Here is a 19,104-nt window from a genome sequence, read left to right on the forward strand (position 1 = left end):
TGGTTGGTTGGTTTGGGGAAGGAGACCAGACAGCGTGGTCATCGGTCTCATCGGATTAGGGAAGGAAGTCGGCAGAGGAACCATACCGGCATTTGCCTGGAGTGATTTAGGGAAGTCACGGAAAACCTAAATCAGGATGGCTGGACATGGGATTGAACCGTCGTCCTCCCGAATGCGAGTCCAGTGCCTAACCACTGCGCCACCTCGCTCGGTCTTGCATGTCGGCATAACCTTTCAGTTCAACAGGGTGAGATTCCAGTTCAAAATGACAGTGGACAATTGAGTGTGCTTATTCCCAAAGTGTTGCAAAAGGAAGTGTTGTGATTGCTCCATCAAGGACATTGGGAAATTGTTCGCACTAAACAGTTAGCATGATGGCACTGTACTTGGCAGGACACTGATGCCCACATTGAACAAATGACGCCACAGTGTTGTGCATGCGCGGAAAACCAATCCACTCCACCACAGACATTCTCAGCTTGGCCTAAGACTCAATCACCATGGCAACGAGTGCACATTGACTTTGCAGGACCATTTTGGAATACTCATTGGCAAATAGTGGTAGACTCTTTTAGCAAGTTCCCATTTGCAGTGTCTATGGCTTCTGCCACATCTCATTGCACCATTCGAGCGTTGTCCTCCATATTTTGCATATAAGGTTTGCCAGAAGTAGTTGTGTCAGACACTGGACCACTGCACACTTCACATTTTGAAGTTTTCTGAACGAAATGGCATTCGACATCACACAAGTGCTCTGTTTCACCCCAAGTCCACCGCAGAAACTGAACACTTCACACACAGTTTTAAACAACAGATGGCCAAGCTTTGCACCATCCACATCCGGGAACGGCGATGCATCTCTTTCTCATCTCCTATCGCTCCTACCCAAGAGACACACCATAATCGATAGAACTTCAGCATGGGCGCCGACATCAAATGCTGCTACATTTGCTAGACCTACCGAAGCATCTGGCACTGCCAATGGTCTGCAAGTATCTCTTTTCGCCGTGTGATCTGGTTCTCTTCAGGGTTTATGGCAACCATGTGCACTAGGCATGAGGTGTGATCTAGGAACGGACTGGTTCTTTTATGTAATTGATTGCACATCCCGATGCTTTGCAGTGCTGCCACCAGAACCAAATTTGTGCATGTCACTTGCCCCGTGATTCTGCTGCTTTTCTTTCCCCAGATTCGTGGCCTCACAAGACCACATGGCCTTTGCAGCAACCCGCTGGCACCACCAGGGCAATCCAGGAGGAGCGGATAGACGATGCGCCCTTGCCCCCACTGTCCCTGCTCACAGTCCCAATGGACGTGGACCCATTGTCACCATCACCATCACCATCACCATCGCCATTATCATCCCAGGACAAACCCTCAGGCCTGGATGTGTGCCCTGGCAGCAGTTTTCTGGAGAATGTTCCTGCTGCCTCACAAGCCAGATGGCGGGGTATGGTCGGAAGTGTGCCGTCCTCCACAGTAACAGCTCACATCTCATCTCTACATCCAGCATCCTGCCTCCCTCCCTGCTGTCATTCGCATCTTCCCTACACGACAATGGTACAGCATTTCAGAGGGAGGAATGTACTAGTGTAAGCTGTCACCAGCACACTGGTTGGCAAAGATCGATAGTAGGTGTCGGATCAAGTGCGTGTATCACAAGAGAGACATACCAACAAGCAACATGCCACCAACGCCCTCTCGATAGCATGTATTTAGTCTGCTGCAATTGACCAGAGGGCCTGATAACTCACTAACTCACACTCCAGTTTGGTGCCCTTCAGCATCTTTGCAGAACGGCCTCAGTTCACGTCGCAGGTTACGGCAGTACATACTGACCAGATTAGTGCCTATTGCAGGACTAGCAGTGAGACAAAGTTTGTAATAGCAAGATTACCAAAATTATCTGGAAGAGGAGTATTACTGATGAGCTTGTACCACAACACATGGACTCCGCTGAAGTAAATGTTCATGTAAATAAAGAACCTTATTAATCCATGTGTGCATTTGTATTGTAGAAATAGGATCCTGGCCACCCATAACAACATCCTCTCTCTTGCGGTATGAAACTCAAAAGCATCGAAAACACTAAAAAGGAAAATCGCAGAAGTTGGACAGAAAAACATGGGCACAAGGAAAGAAACTGAGAAGAAATCTTGGGTAACACAGAAAATTTTTCAACTGACAAGAGAATGGAGTACAACAATTTTCAGGGATAGACAGGAAGACAGCAATAAAAGCCAAGTAGGAAATAAATAAATAGCAAGTATAGTGAAGCAAAGGTGAAATGGCTGCAGGGAAAATGGAGGAAATCAAGAACAGAAATGGTCATTGGAAGTGCTGATGCAGCATATAAAAATCAAAACAACCTTTGGTGAAATTAAGAGCAAGGACATCAACATTAACAGTGCAATAGGAATTCCACTGCTAAACAAAGATGAGAGAGTGGGTAAATGGAAAGATTGCATTGCAAGCCTCTATAAGAGGGGCGGGAGTAGTTGTCCAATGACAAGACAGAAGAAGAAGAAGAAATACGAGTATTAGAGCCAGAATTTAACAGAGCTTTGAAAGACTTGCAGTCAAATAAGGCAGAAGGGGTAGATCAAATTCCTTCAGACTTTATAAAATTTTTGGTGGAAGACTCAACCAAATGGTTACTTGAATTGGTGTACGGTATCTATGATGCATGAGATATAGCATCAGACTTCTGTAAAATCATCATCACAATTTGGAAGACAGCAAGGGCTGGCAAGTGTGACAACCACACACAGTCAATTCAACAGCTCATGCATCAATTTACTGAAAAGTACAATACACAGAAGAATGGAAAAGAAAATCGAAGATCTGTTGGATGACCATTGCTTTGTCTTTCAGAAACCAATTCTGATGTTGCACTTTATAATGGAAGCTACATTCATAGGATAGTGGGGGAAATTGACAGTTTCAGCACCATCTGACTTCTTGTCAGATCTCTCCCACCCCTCCCAATAACCCCCCCCCCCCCCCCCCCCCGCCCCACACACACACACACCACTTACCTCTCCCCCATCTTTTCTCCTCACCTAGCCCTCTAGGCCACTTGTCCTATAGGCAGGAAATTAAAAAAATTGGGGATGGGTAATAGTCCTTTTGGTCGTAGATACCTAGCAGAGCCTGAATGGTTGCCAGAGGAACTGTTACGTGTTAGACCACCAACACTAACTGGAGACCTGATTGAAATTATCAATAACTAAGATCCTATCGAAATGGATTTAAAATCCTTCCCCCTAAGGGCAATGGATCACAGTGGGATCCAAGATGGTGGTATCTATGATGTTACAATCTGGCAGATCAAAGAGGGCAGAACTAGCTCAAATCCCTTGACAGTTCTTGGCAAAGACAGAGGGTTCCCCCACACCCAGGGCAGTTCTGATGCACACAAATGATTTCCTCATTGCTCCGTCATACCACTGGACTAACACAGGGTGTCCCCACTCTCTGAAATCCTCAGAACACTTGTGTGAATGACTCTAACACATCAGTAACAACCAGGTAATATGTTTGGAAACAATGTAGCACAACTAGGCTACACTATTACTGCCACCTGGCATTGGTTTTAGGAGGTTCGGGATTCAAGTTTCATCACGTTAACATTCTTAAATTTCATTTTCAGTTAATTTAGACGTATTTAATGTTTAAAGAATTGTAGACAGCACTGTAATGCAGTTGGGCTACACTAGGGGCATGTGCAGAAGTTTACCATTACACTGTGTGGTGCAGAACTGATTGTTTTAAACAAATCACACAATATTTAAACCAGTCATACTCATGCTACATAACAATTAGATTGTGGAGGTGTCAGATTCATTCTTTACAGAAATTGCACTGGTACCTGCTGGTTACATGTTTTAAAACAATGGCCTACAATGTTTCATGATTATCGCTGCCCCCCCCCCCCCCCCCCCACCCATGTGTGCAGCAGTATGTCAGAGTTGTATTTAATTATCACTGAAGCAGGGTTATTTTATTTAAACGAACTCACTGCTGGTTATGAGCTCAATCGCACATAACATGCAAGACAACGTATGCCGCAGGACTCAGTTGTCCTCTCCTAAGCACTAGTGTTACGAGTGCTGCGACGTGTCTGCAGCACAATGGAGGGATCCCAGTGGCACCAGCACCAGGCCTGCCTCAGCCTGCCCCTCCCCTCACTGCATTTGTGGTAGGCTGTGATCCCTATCCCATCCCACACCACCACCCTGCAGATGCGTTTCTTGCCTCCAGATGCAAAAGGAAAATTTCACATGGCCTGTAAGACATGCTTCCCCTGTGTGACACACAAACACCAAATATTACATGTTTCTCATCTGAAAAATGTTTCTCAAACCTCAGTTTTCTGATTTGCCATTAAGGCTAGGGCTCAGTTCACATTCGATGTATTTTTAGGTCAAACACTGGTATGTGCAGAATGGAGCAAACATGCACAAACAGCTAGTGCTTCGAGCCATAGTGCCAACAGCCTGGGAGCTACGAGGCAGCTAGCTCAACCATTGTATGGAGGGAACAAATGTCGACAGTCATACTGCACTGTTCCACAAGTCGCCTTGTCTTGTTAGAGTGTGCTCGCACATAAAGAGGATGGACATTATTTACAACAGCACAATTTCACAGTCATGTTCAATTTTAAAACACCTAATATGCACAACATTAAAAAATTACACACACACTTACTTCATTCCATTAAGAGTATATCCCATTGTCTATGAGCATTGTATAGTAATTCCCCGTTGGTCATTTAAGTGAGTAATAATTATATATTTCCTGGCATGCTTCATGTCTTAAATAATATGAATGATATCCTAAGACAAAGTTGACATCTGCACTGGTCCAACACTGTTCTGTAGGGGAGAGATCATGGGAACTTGGTGACCAAAGGAGTAATCAACATCATGCAGACAGTTCACACACACTGATCATGTATGGATGAGCACTGCCCTGTGAAAAAAGGCATTATCGTACAGTCGTACGAGAGGTAACACACAGGGGCTGTCATGCTGCCGTAGTTCCCTCAATGACTATCAGTCGTGACCTGAAGTCATACTCAGTGGCTCCCTATGCCACAATGTTAGGAGTAACATGGTTTTGCTTCTCCAAAACGTTGGAACAATGGTACCTCCCCCAACGGTGTCATCTCAGGTAGTGCAGAACCACTGTTCATCACTGCACAAAACGTGATGCTATTCATCAGCATTCCATACTTCCCAGTCACAGCAACACCCTAAATGCAACTATTCATGTCGTGTTATTAATTGCAGCGCACGTGTGGGATGGTAAGTCACAAGTCCAACTGTTGCTAGTTTCAGGCCAATGGTGTGAGGTTATACAGAATGTTGCAGGAATTCCATTACTTGTTTTCAGGTGCTGGGCACAGAAGTAAAGGTGTTACAACTGCTCGGTGCACAGTACAGCGATCCTCCCTTGGAGTGGTCAGATGTGATCGAGCAGTACCCTGATGACACCTGCCCTCACATTGCCATGCAGCCCAACAATGAACCATTGTCACATCTGAATGGTGACTCAACAAACTGGCCAAATGGAGACCCACAAAAAGTCCCATTTCAAACTTAGTCAGGTGCTGATAACGCTGTTTCACACCAGAATGATTCATCCACATTTCCTTCACAGTAATCACTCACGATCTAAAGCTGTTTACACCTCTTATATACCATACCACTCTTGGTAAAACACTAAATACAATCAACACTAATGCACTCTGGGGGGCCATATACCTGTCACAGAAAACTGAAAATCTAAATCATTTACATACCCACAGTGTGTGTGTGTGTGTGTGTGTGTGTGTGTGTGTGTGTGTGGTGTGGGGGGGGGGGGGGGGGGGCAGGCAGTGTATTTCATAGTTTTAATTTAATTTTTATGTTACGATGAATTACCTTCAGGATAACACACAATAATCACTATGGAATCAAAAAACAAAGTTTTGCAATGAGTAAAATACTGATTAAAAAATGAATCATTTTATTGACAATTACAAAGAAATTTTTTGTACAGTTTCTGACAATGTTGGTAATGAGATTTCTCAAAACTGTAAGAAATATGCAAAATGCATATTTATATAGTAACAATGCATGAAAAATCTAAATTCATACACATTGAGTTCTTATTTTTATTTTCTTTTTTTTTTGTTAATGGACAGCTTTGTTCTTTCTGGCTAACAGTCTTTTGAGTCTTGGAATCACACACATCCAATATTTGAAAGCAACACTTTAGTTGTACATGCTGCAAATATGAACTTCACTAAACAAAATAAATAAAGTCAGTCTCCGTAAAACAGAAGTCTTCACATTTCTGACAGAGTATCCTCATCTGGCCTTTTAAACGGGCTTGCTTTCAGCAGGGAGATAATCAGACTGCAAGAAAAAAATAAATGCACCAATAAATATAAATATTAAGAATTTTTTGTGGCACAACCGAGGCTACACTCATAAAAAATCAACTTTGAAACACACAAATCATATTCTTGCAGGATGGTGGAAACACAGTTTATTCTTCACTGAAATGATGTATACAATCTATAGTGCTGTGGAATCACAGCCAAAACATTATCAATTTCATGCCCAACTGTGGTAGATCATGTACTCATTACGAGAAGTGAACTGTTTATAATGTGGCAGTCTCACAATAAGAGTTTTTTTGATGAACTGTTCTGGTAGTGCAGCGACATTTTTAAACACAATTTAACCAATATCTCCACACAGGAACTGAATATAATATTGGATTAAACAGTTTCATAAAGCAAGATTACCACAATGGACTCACATTCAGCACAACAGCAATTTATTTCCTCAACTGGCCATTCAGAATTAGGTTTCCCATGATGTCCCTAAACTGCATGAGGCAAATTCCAGGATAGTTCCATTAAAAAGGACATGAATGGTTTACTTCTCCATCTATTCCCCAATCAAATTTTTGCTGCTTGTCAAATGTCTTCATTATCAGTTGGATGCTGAACTCTTTACCTTTCTTGTTTCTGCCTTTCTTTCTCTTCTGTCTACCAACACTTCAATCCAATGGACATTTGTATCCAACAAATCACAAACTTGGTTACTCACAAGCTACAAGGCAGACAGTAGAAAGGTACGAACTGTGCATGTATTGCGTTCAAATCCTTTTGTGTGTCTATTCCACCGACACTGCTTGGTGAGTAGATTTTTTTATCTTCCATGAAAGTGACTTGTGTAGACAGACAGCAGCTCACCCAGAATTTGAGACCAACAGGCAAGGCAGAATGTGCTATCTCATGAAATTAAATGCAGAACCCATTACAAGAAGACAGATTTGCTGTCTAGTCAGTGCTCAGCTATGATGCAACAACTAAACCACCTCAATGGGAACATCAATTACAACACTCTTCAGATGTGGAATACAGAAAACTTACGTGCCAATATGAAACATAAATTCACTCACCAAAACTGAATGTGTCTGAATGCCCTACTTTCCTTTAGAGTCCTCACCAGCCTCGACATGTTAACAGAATGAGTTATGTCAAGATAAGGATGGTTCTTCAACAGGGAGACACTTCTCTTCATTTCTATTGAGATGTTCATGATCATCAAAATGTCATTCAGCCACACTAAAAGTGGAAATGATGCTTTGGTCTCCGCAATCATCTGATTTAACATCCAGCAGTTTTGTTAACATATGTCGAGGACATTGTGTGTGTGTGTTGACCTTTTGCAACAACAACTAGACAATTCAAAGAACAATCTCTGTTGTGCAGAGCAGTGGATAATTGAAAACAAGTGAATATGCCTCTGAGATGAAATGGGCTATTGAGGAGACAAATGCTACATAATTCACAGTGCTGATATGCAACATTTGTAACATCCAGATGTTGAGCAACAGTGTTTCTTATCATGAGTACATATTATACAGACTTGTATGAAACTCAAGTAAAAATAAACTTGCGAAGTTGGATACCATTCTCAATAGCATACGTCATTTCACTGAAGAATTAATGTTTTTTTCCAGAATCATTTTTGGATTAACCTGTACACATAACTCTTTTTATTTATATTTGATCTTCACAATATTCAGACTCACTTATTCACTGAAATGAAAATTCAGCAGGTAACTTCTTTCACATTTCAGAGAGTTCTCATTAAGCTCCTGATATTTACTGGTGTGTTTGTTTCTTTCTTTTGATTTTCCTTACCGTTGTATAACTAGCATTTATTACTGTCACCTGCTCTAAAAATATTTGATTTTTGAATGATTTAAGATCAGCAGAAACATTTTGTTACTTATTACAGTGTTAGCTATGTAAAATGCATGTAGCATTAGCGTGCTGCACACTTTTGTTTTTCCTATCAAAAGATGTACAAAAAGTGAAGAGACCTTGAATACATCAAAAGGGCTATTGTGGTATTTTGGATGATAATCCTAAATAGCCACTTGAAGGCTAAGCTATTTTAGCTGTGATGAAGAATTCATTTTTTATTTACCACATAACAAATTATGCAACTGGTGTCCAGACTTACACTAAGGTGACCAAAGTCCTGGGGTAGTGATATCCACATGTACAGATGGCAGTGGTACCATGTACACAATGTATAAACAGGTAGTGCATTGGTGGAGCTTTCATTTGTATTCAGTTGATTCATGTGAAAAGATTTCCAACATGTTTATGGCCACACAGCACGGAACGTTCCATTTCAGATATCATTAGGGAATTCAATATTCTGAGTGCTGAGAGTATGCAGAGAATACCACATTTCAGGCACCATCTCTCACCACAGACAACACACTTAACGAGTGAGAGCAATGGTGTTTGGGAAGAGATGTCAATGCTAATGGACAAGCAACACTGTGTGAAATAACTTCAGAAATAAATGTGGGGACATACGAAAAATATATCCATTAGGACAGTGCAGTGAAATTCAGCATTAATGGGCTATGGCAGCAGATGACCAACGTGAGTGCCTTTGCTAACAGCACGACACTGCCTGCATCGTCTCTCCTGGGCTTTCGACTAAATCGGCTCGACCCTAGACGACCAGAAAATTTTGGTCTGGTCAAACAAGTCCTCATTTCAGTTATTAAGAGCTGATGGTAGGATCCGACTGTGGCACACATCCCATGAGGCCGTGAACCCAAGTTGTCAACAAGGCAAAATGCATGTTGGTGGTGGTGGTTGTTGGGATGTTTAAGGGGGACTAAACAGCGAAGATCATCAGTCCCCCATTCCAAAAACAGGCGAGCCGAAAATTTGCAGAGCAGGTAAAACCCAGGGGGCAGGAGACTCCCCCCCAGGCACTGAAAGAACACAAATGTGGCAACAAACACTACAGACAAGAAGAGTACAGATGAACACCAGACAGAAAGAAACAGAAGAAAAGAAGATGGCCAGAGACTGGTTGACTCACCACGAGAACAAAAAAAAAGGGAAAGAGTCAACCATCCGACTACACACCAAAACAGCAACCAATTATGAGAGACTCGAGGACAAGAGACACAGAAAGGGAAAGGTGCAGGACCTCTCTAAATGGAACCATAAAAAGGACTACCACGGATAAAATTTAAAACGTCGTCAGCCATGGAGGCATCGTCACATAAAACCAAAGGCAAAGTGCCCGGGAGATTAAAAGACTGCTGGAGGGTGCACAGTCGGGGACACTCCAACAAAATGTGGGCGACCGTCAGCCGGGACCCACACCGACACAGGGGGGGATCCTCCTGATGCAAAAGATGGCCGTGCGTCAGGTAGGTATGGCCGATGCGGAGCCGACATAGAACGACAGAGTCCCTGCGAGAAGCCCGCAAGGAGGACCGCCATACATCGGTCGACTCCTTAACAGCTTGCAGTTTATTCGGGGATGTCAGGCCACGCCACTCATCATTCACATCCCAAGCACCTTACGGCACAACACCAACTGCAGATCACGAGCCGGGAGGCCGATCTCCAAAGGTGGGGCGTCGAGCGCCCCTTTGGCCAGCCCGTCGACACGTTCGTTCCCCGGGACACCAACATGACCTGGCGTCCAAACAAAGACCACCGAACGACCAGAGCGGGTAATGGCAGAAACAGACTCCTGAATAGATGATACCAGAGGAGAAGAGGTATAGCAGCGGTCGATAGCCTGGAGGCTGCTCAGGGAGTCACTGCAGATGGCGATGGATGTTCCTGAGCAGGAACGCATATGCTCAAGAGCGCGCAAGATGGCCACCAGCTCTGCAGTAAAAATACTGCAGCCAGCTGGCAAGGAGCGCTGCTCAACATGGGCAGCATGAGCAAAAGCGTAGGCAGTACGACCATCAACCAGGAAACCATCAGTGTAGACAAGAGCGCGCAAGATGGCCACCAGCTCTGCAGTAAAAATACTGCAGCCAGCTGGCAAGGAGCGCTGCTCAACATGGGCAGCGTGAGCAAAAGCGTAGGCAGTACGACCATCAACCAGGAAACCATCAGTGTAGACAGTCTCACAGCCCGAAAATGAGGCAAGGAGCGCAAGAAAACGGCGATGGAGGGCCACAGGCGGAACCGAGTCCTTGGGTCCCCATGCCAAGTCCAAACGGACGGACAGCCGAGGCAGACACCAGGGAGGCGTAGGTGCACGGACCCGAAAGGGAGGCAGAAGAGGGAATGACCCCAGTTCCGACAGCAGGGACTGAACGCAGACAGCAATGGAAAGCCCAGACCTAGGTCGCCGTTCGGGCAGATGGAGGACCATGGCAGGGAAAAGCAGGCGATGATTGGGATGGCCCGGCGAGCAATGCACGTGGACAGCATAGTCGGCGAGCAGCAGTCGATGGCGGCGAATCCGTAGCAGGGGAACCCCGGCCTCCACCAGTATACTATCCATGGGGCTCGTACGAAAAGCGCCAGTTGTAAGCCAAACCCCACAGTGGTGTATGGGGTCCAACAACGTCAACACTGAGGGTGATGCAGACCCATAGGCCAGGCTCCCATAATCAAGCCTGGACTGCACAAGGGCTCTGTACAATCTCAACAGCGTGCAGCGATCTGCACCCCAAGACGTGTGGCTCAGGCAGCGGAGGGCGTTGAGGTGCCGCCAGCACTTTTGCTTCAGCTGAGTAATATGAGGAACCCATGTGAGCCGGGCATCAAAGACGAGTCCTAAGAAGCGGCTAGTGTCCACCACTTCAAGTAGGTGGCCGTCGAGGTAAAGTTCAGGATGAGGGTGGACCGTCTGACGCCTGCAGAAGTGCATAACTCAAGTCTTGGCTGCAGAGAACTGAAAACCATGAGTCAGAGCCCATGATGCTGCCTTGCGAATGGCTACTTGCAGCCTGTGTTCGGCGACTCCCGTAGTCGTTGAGCTAAATGAGATGCAGAAGTCATCGGTATACAAAGAAGGAGACACCGACGACCCCACGGCTGCAGCCAGACCATTAATGGCCACTAGAAATAAGGAGACGCTCAACACCGAGCCCTGCGGGACCCCATTTTCCTGTATATAAGATGAACTAGAGGCGGCACCGACTTGCACCCGGAAAGAGCGGCGAAATAAAAAGATTTGAAGAAAAGCCGGGAGCTGACCACGACGACCCCACTCATGCAACGTAGCAAGGATGTGATGCCTCCATGTGGTGTCATACGCCTTCCGCAGATCAAAAAATACAGCAACGAGATGCTGACGTCGGGCAAAGGCTGTGCGGATAGCAGATTCCAGCGGCACCAAATTGTCCGCAGCAGACCGGCCCCGATGGAAGCCACCCTGGGGTGGAGCGAGGAGACCGCGCGACTCGAGGACCCAACACAAACGCCACCCCACCATACGTTCGAGCAATTTGCACAAAACGTTGGTGAGGGTAATGGGACGATAGCTGTCCACTGCCAGTGGGTCCGCACCGGGCTTCAAGATGGGGACAATAACACCCTCTCGCCATTGGGACGGGAACACGCCCTCGCTCCAGATGCGGTTAAAGATGGTGAGGATGTGTCTCTGGCAGTCCCTGGAGAGATGCTTCAGCATCTGCGCGTGGATGCAGTCTGGTTCTGGTGCTGTATCAGGGCAATGGGCGAGGGCAGCGAGGAATTCCCTCTCGCTGAAAGGAGCATTGTATTTTTCAGAACGACGCATGTGGAATGATAACAGTGGCTGCTTGGCTCGCTCCTTTAGAGAGCGAAAGGCGGGGGGGTAAGTTGCAGTCGCAGAGCTCGTAGCAAAGTGCGCGGCAAGGTGTTCAGCAATGGCGGCAGCGTCCGTGCAAACAGCGCCATCCACAGAGATCCCAGGGACACCCATAGGGGTCCGGGACTACACGAGCGAGTGAGAGACACGGGAGCCCAAGGATGAGACATACCTCTCCCAGCACTCCTGCTTACACCGTGCAATAAGACAATGGGCCAAGGCACGGAACCTCTTAAAGGCGATGAGGGTCTCCAGAGACGGGTGCCGCCTATGACACTGGAGAGCCCGCCTACAGTCGCGAATAGCCTCAGCAATCTCCGGCGATCACCAGGGTACAGCCTTCCTCCGAGGGAGACCAGAAGAGCGGGGGATGGCAGCCTCGGCCGCAGAAATGATTGACGTGGTCAAGACACGGACCACCTCATCAATGTCACCCTGTGGGGGAGACGCAATGGTGGCAGCGCGGAAGTAAAAGCCGGCCAGTCAGCCCTGTTGAGAGCCCAACGGGGCAGGCGCCCAGAAGAATGACACTGGGGCAGTGACAAATAGATGGGAAAATGGTCATTACCACACAGGTCAGGATGCACTCTCCAGTGGAGGGATGGGACAAGTCCGGGGCTGCAAAGAGAGAGATCGATGGCCGAGAACGAGCCATGGGCCACACTGAAATGCGTGAGAGCACCGGTGTTCAAGAGGCTAAGGTCGAGCTGAGCCAACACATGCTCCACGGCACGACCGCGGTCCTCGGAGACAGTCCCACCCCATAGAGGGTTGCGGGCATTGAAATCGCCCAGAGGCAGCAATGGTGGCGGGAGTTGAGCCAGCAGCGCAGCCAAGACATGTCGGGGGAGCTCCCCATCCGGAGGAATGTAAACAGAGCAAACAGTAATAGCTGGCGAGAGCTCAACCCTGGCAGCGACTGCCTCTAAAGGCGTCAGAAGGGGTACTGGCGAGCTACAGACAGAGTGGTGAACAAAGAGGCAAACCCCACCTGACGCTCGTTGACAGGCAGCGCGGTTCTTATAGTATCCCCGATAACCGCAAAGGGCGGGGGTCCACATTGCTGGAAACCAAGTTTCCTGCAGAGCAATGCAGAGAGCAGGGGAAACACTCAGAAGCATCCGGCACTCAGGCAGGTGGCGGAAATAACCGCCGCAGTTCCACTGGAGAATGGGAGCAGGAAGAGACTGGGAGGGCGTGAAGGCGACTAAGAGGCAGACGGCGCCTCAGAGCCAACTGCCGCCACCGGGGGAGAGTCAGCTGTGTCCATGGGAAAGGCCCCCGAGGGTTCCGTGAGGGCAAGATCCGCGGCAGAGGCGAGGATCTCCACCTCATCCCCGGAGCCAGAACTATTTACAGCAGGCGGTACTGAAACCACTGCAACGTCCTTCTTCTTGGACACGTTCCGTTCCTTCTTCTCGCGTCTGTCCTTAGGGTTAGAGGGCTGGGAGAGCTCCTCTGAAGAAGCATCGGAGGCTGACGACGACGCAGAAGCCCTACGGCCAGCAGGTGGCGGAACCTTCAGCCACTGGCTGACATCCGGCTGGGTAGGAGAAGAAACGGAGGAAGGGAGAGCCCCGAGGGACCCCTTCCGCGAGAGAGGAACCGGCAGAGGCAACACAGGCAGAGAAGGAGGGGGAGGGATTGAGCCCCCCGGTTTTGGAGCAGATGTCACTCCCGAAGTAAGCGTGCGGGGAGCGACAGAAGAGGGTTTGCCCCCAATTGCTAAGGGGATAACAGAGGAAGGCTTGCCCCCAGACACGAGGGGGGCAGACAGAGATGCACGGCCCCGAGGGCGCACTGAAGGCGGCACAGATGAGGCGACAACCGCCAGTCGAGAGGGCGACGATAACGTGGCTGCAGCATAAGATGTTCGAAGGGAAGCAGGATACAACCTTTCAAATTTCAGCTTTGCCTCTCGATAAGTAAGCCGGTCCAGGGTCCTAAATTCCAATATCTTCCGCTCCTTATGAAGAACGGGGCAATCCTCCGAGCATGGAGAGTGGTGCTCCCCACAGTTGACACATACAGGCGGAGGTGCACATGGAGAATCGGGATGAGAGGGGCGTCCGCAATCTCGACATGTGGCGCTGGATGGGCAACGGGAGGATATATGCCCAAACTTCTAGCACTGGAAGCACCGCATCGGGGGAGGGACGTATGGCTTGACGTCACAACAGTAAACCATTACCTTGACCTTCTTGGGCAATGCAGCACCCTCGAAGGCCAAGATAAAGGCACTGGTGGCCACCCTGTTAGTCTTGGGTCCTCTATGTACACGACGGACAAAATGGACACCACGTCGTTCCAAGTCGGCTCTCAGCTCGTCGTCGGATTGTAACAATAGGTCACGATGGAAAATAATCCCCTGGACCATATTTAAGCTACTGTGGGGAGTGACTGTAACAGGGACGTCATCCAGCTTAGCACACAAGAGCAACGCTCATGACTGGGCTGGGGAGGACGTCTTGAGGAGGATGGACCCATTCCTCATTTTAGACAACCCCGCCACTTCCCCTAACTTATCCTCCAGGTGTTCCACAAAAAACAGAGGCTTTGTCGTAAGAAAGGAGTCACCATCAGTCCTGCTGCAGACAAGGTATTGTGGTACGTAAGGCTCCTGCTTGGCACTAGATCTGCGTCCCTCCCACGGCGCAGCCAACGAGGGGAACGACTGAGCGTCACATTGCGCAGCATCAAAGTCAACTCTGCCTCGCTTAGAGATGCTGGTGGCCATGCGACCACCAGCTTGGTGTGATTTATTGCGCTTCATTGCGCCACGTCTGCCCAGATGCCACCTACTCCGAACGAGGGCTCTCCCCAAGGGCTCCACCCAGCCAAAGCAACGGGTACCTGGCCGATATCCCATTGCCCGGAGTCCCCGTGCCCCAGACAAGATGGGCACATACTCCTTGGCATGCGTGGGGAGGAAACAGCTCTGGCATCTGTAGTGCGATCCCTGCATGGTCAGGGGGCTACCACCAAGAGGGTACATGATGGCCCCACCAAAACGGACTGGCTACCGTGCTGGATTTTAGGTGTTGAAAGGGTCCATAGTTGTCATGGGCGCTAAGAAGGGGATTGCGCACAAGACGAGAAGGAGGCAACCCAGAAGACGTTGGGCGTAAATCCTGCCACACGACAACAGGTAGCAGGCAAGATGGTGGTGCATGATGGACCAATAGAAAAACACCACGTAAGGCGTCCTTCCCCAAATGGCACGCACTAACAACGGAAATTTGGAAAAATGGAGGTCAAACCAAAGAGAGGTCCATCACATTAAGGCCGAAACGTTTGAGACTCCTTTTAGTCGCCTCTTACGACAGGCAGGAATACCGCGGGCCTATTCTTGCCCCTGAACCCGCAGGGGGAAAAGTGCATGTTGCCGGTGGCTTCAGAATGGCGTGGGCTGTGTTTACATGGAATGAACTGGGTCCTCTGGGCCAACTGAACCAATCATTGACTTTATATGGTTATGTTCAGTTACTTGGAGACCATTTGCAGCCAAACAATGATGAGATTTACATGTGGCAATGTGCCATGTCACAGGGCCACAATTGTTCACAATTGGTTTGAAGAACATTCTGGACAATTTGAACAAATGATTTTGCCACCCAGATCACAGGACACAAATCCCATCAAACATTTATGGGACACAATCAGGAGATTAGTTTGTGCACAAAATCCTGCATCGGCAACAGTTTCGGAATTATGTACACCTATAGAGGGCACATGGCTCAATACTTCTCAGGGGACTTCCACTGCTGCACTAAGGCAAACCAAAAAGAGGTCCGATATGATAGGTCACTTCTGTCACTTCAGTGTATACTGCAGTAGACTACACTGTAGTTCTGGTTTTAGTTACATGATGAATTTCTTGGTGATATTGTATTTTGATATATAGGAGGTGTGCAGTTCATGACACATACATGGTCATATATTGTGTGTGACAATGGCACTATGTTTCATGCTAATTACCATATGAAACATTTTATATCGTTTCCCAAATTGTATCAAATGATGTTTAGTGCAAATTATATACATTATTACACGTAAATGGAATTCTTTGGGCATATTCTGACTAACAAAGCAAGGTATTGTTTCTCATTCCTCCTAGAAATGTAGTGGTATGTAATCATGTATTCACAAATTCACTTTTTTATACCATAAATGGTTATTGTAACTAAATTAAATCAAGTAATGCTGAATGAATTATATTAGACAATGAAACACTAAAAGTAGAACATGAGCTTTGCTATCTAGGCAACAAAATACTTGAGTCTCCAGTTTCATTGTTTTGTTGACAGGGAAAAAGCAGCTTTATTTAAATTCCTTAAAGCATTTATTAATGGTTCTGTCAACAGTTGGAATATTTATTAGACGACTAGTTTCCAACCCTTACAGGTTGATTTTCAAGCCTGGCCTACTAAGGCTACACTGATAGTGCCTGATCTTAATAATAAATACTGAGTAGCAACACACGCTCTATAAATGTCTAGAGGATTGATGCCACAATCCACACATGCTTGTTACCAATACAAGTTTGATATTGACTTGGTAACAAGCATGTATAGCTAACACTTGGTTCAAGAATCATAAAAGAAGGTTGTACACATGGAAGAGTCCTGGAAATACTAGAAGGTATCAGATAGATTATATAATGGTAAGAAAGAGATTTAGGAACCAGGTATTAAATTGTAAGACATTTCCAGGGGCAGATGTGGACTCTGACCACAATCTATTGGTTATGAGCTGTAGATTAAAACTGAAGAAACTGCAAAAAGGTGAGAATTTAAGGAGATGGGATCTGGACAAACGGATTAAACCAGAGGTTGTACAGAATTTCAGGGAGAGCATAAGGGAACAATTGTCACAAATGGGGGAAAGAAATACAGTAGAAGAAGAATGGGTAGCCCTGAGGAATGAAGTAGTGAAGGCAGCAGAGTATCAAGTAGGTAAAAAGACGAGGGCTAGTAGAAATCCTTGGGTAACAGAAGAAATATTGAATTTAATTTATGAAAGGAGAAAATATAAAAATGCGGTAAATGAAGCAGGCAAAAAGGAATACAAACGTCTCAAAAATGAGATCGACAGGAAGTGCAAAATGGTTAAGCAGGGATGGCTAGAGGACAAATGTAAGGATGTAGAGGCTTATCTCACTAGGGGTAAGATAGATACTGCATACAGGAAATTTAAAGAGACCTTTGGAGAAAAGAGAACCACTCATATGAATATCAAGAGCTCAGATGGAAACCCAGTTCTAAGCAAAGAAGGGAAAGCAGAACGGTGGAAGGAGTATATAGGGGGTCTATACAAGGGTGACGTACTTGAGGACAATATTCTGGAAATGGAAGAGAATGTAGATGAAGATGAAATGGGAGATACAATACTGTGTGAAGAGTTTGACAGAGCACTGAAAGACCTGAGTCGAAACAAGGCCCCGGGAGTAGACAACATTCCATTAGAACTACTGACGGCCTTGGGAGAGCCAGTCCTGACAAGACTCTACCATCTGGTGAGCAAGATGTATGAGACAGGCGAAATACCCTCGGACTTCAAGAAGAATATAATAATTCCAATCCCAAAGAAAGCAGGTGTTGACAGATGTGAAAATTACCGAACAATCAGTTTAATAAGCCACAGCTGCAAAATACTAACGCGAATTCTTTACAGATGAATGGAAAAACTGGTAGAAGCTGACCTCGGCGAAGATCAGTTTGGATTCCGTAGAAATATTGGAACACGTGAGGCAATACTGACCTTACGACTTATCTTAGAAGAAAGATTAAGGAAAGGCAAACCTACATTTCTAGCATTTGTAGACTTAGAGAAAGGTTTTGACAATGTTGACTGGAATACTCTCCTTCAAATTCTAAGGGTGGCAGGGGTAAAATACAGGGAGCGAAAGGCTATTTACAATTTGTACAGAAGCCAGATGGCAGTTATAAGAGTCGAGGGACATGAAAGGGAAGCAGCAGTTGGTAAGGGAGTGAGACAGGGTTGTAGCCTCTCCCCGATGTTATTCAATCTGTATATTGAGCAAGCAGTAAAGGAAACAAAAGAAAAATTCAGAGTAGGTATTAAAATCCATGGAGAAGAAATAAAAACTTTGAGGTTCGCCAATGATATTGTAATTCTGTCAGAGACAGCAAAGGACTTGGAAGAGCAGTTGAATGGAATGGACAGTGTCTTGAAAGGAGGATATAAGATGAACATCAACAAAAGCAAAACGAGGATAATGGAATGTAGTCGAATTAAGTCGGGTGATGCTGAGGGAATTAGACTAGGAAATGAGACACTTAAAGTAGTAAAGGAGTTTTGCTATTTGGGGAGCAAAATAACTGATGATGGTCGAAGTAGAGAGGATATAAAATGTAGACTGGCAATGGCAAGAAAATTGTTTCTGAAGAAGAGAAATTTGTTAACATCGAGTATAGATTTAGGTGTCAGGAAGTCGTTTCTGAAAGTATTTGTATGGAGTGTAGCCATGTATGGAAGTGAAACATGGACGATAAATAGTTTGGACAAGAAGAGAATAGAAGCTTTCGAAATGTGGTACTACAGAAGAATGCTGAAGATTAGATGGGTAGATCACATAACTAATGAGGAGGTATTGAACAGAATTGGGGAGAAGAGGAGTTTGTGGCACAACTTGACAAGAAGAAGGGACCGGTTGGTAGGACATGTTCTGAGGCATCAAGGGATCACAAATTTAGCATTGGAGGGCAGTGTGGAGGGTAAAAATCATAGAGGGACACCAAGAGATGAATACACTAAGCAGGATAGAGTAGCATGGAGAGCTGCATCAAACCAGTCTCAGGACTGAAGACCACAACAACAACAACAACAACAACAACAACAACAAGCATTTGTGGATTGTGGCATTCATCCTGCAATCATTTACAATATATGCATTGTCACTCAATGTTTATTACTAATATCAAGCACTGTCAGT

General features: G+C 46.2%; 1 protein-coding gene across 1 annotated transcript in view; it reads right to left on the bottom strand.

Moving 5' to 3' along the window:
* Positions 1-5,995: 5,995 nt before the first annotated feature.
* Positions 5,996-19,104, bottom strand: part of LOC126416468 (protein cornichon homolog 4) — an 89,293-nt gene continuing 76,184 nt past the window's right edge. The window contains exon 5 of the mRNA XM_050084205.1: positions 5,996-6,404. Within this exon, the coding sequence (XP_049940162.1) occupies positions 6,335-6,404 (70 nt within the window). The 3' untranslated portion in view covers positions 5,996-6,334. The remainder of the gene's footprint in view (positions 6,405-19,104) is intronic.

Source organism: Schistocerca serialis, chromosome 8 (assembly GCF_023864345.2).
Source record: "Schistocerca serialis cubense isolate TAMUIC-IGC-003099 chromosome 8, iqSchSeri2.2, whole genome shotgun sequence".
In the NCBI taxonomy this organism is placed as follows: domain Eukaryota; kingdom Metazoa; phylum Arthropoda; class Insecta; order Orthoptera; family Acrididae; genus Schistocerca; species Schistocerca serialis.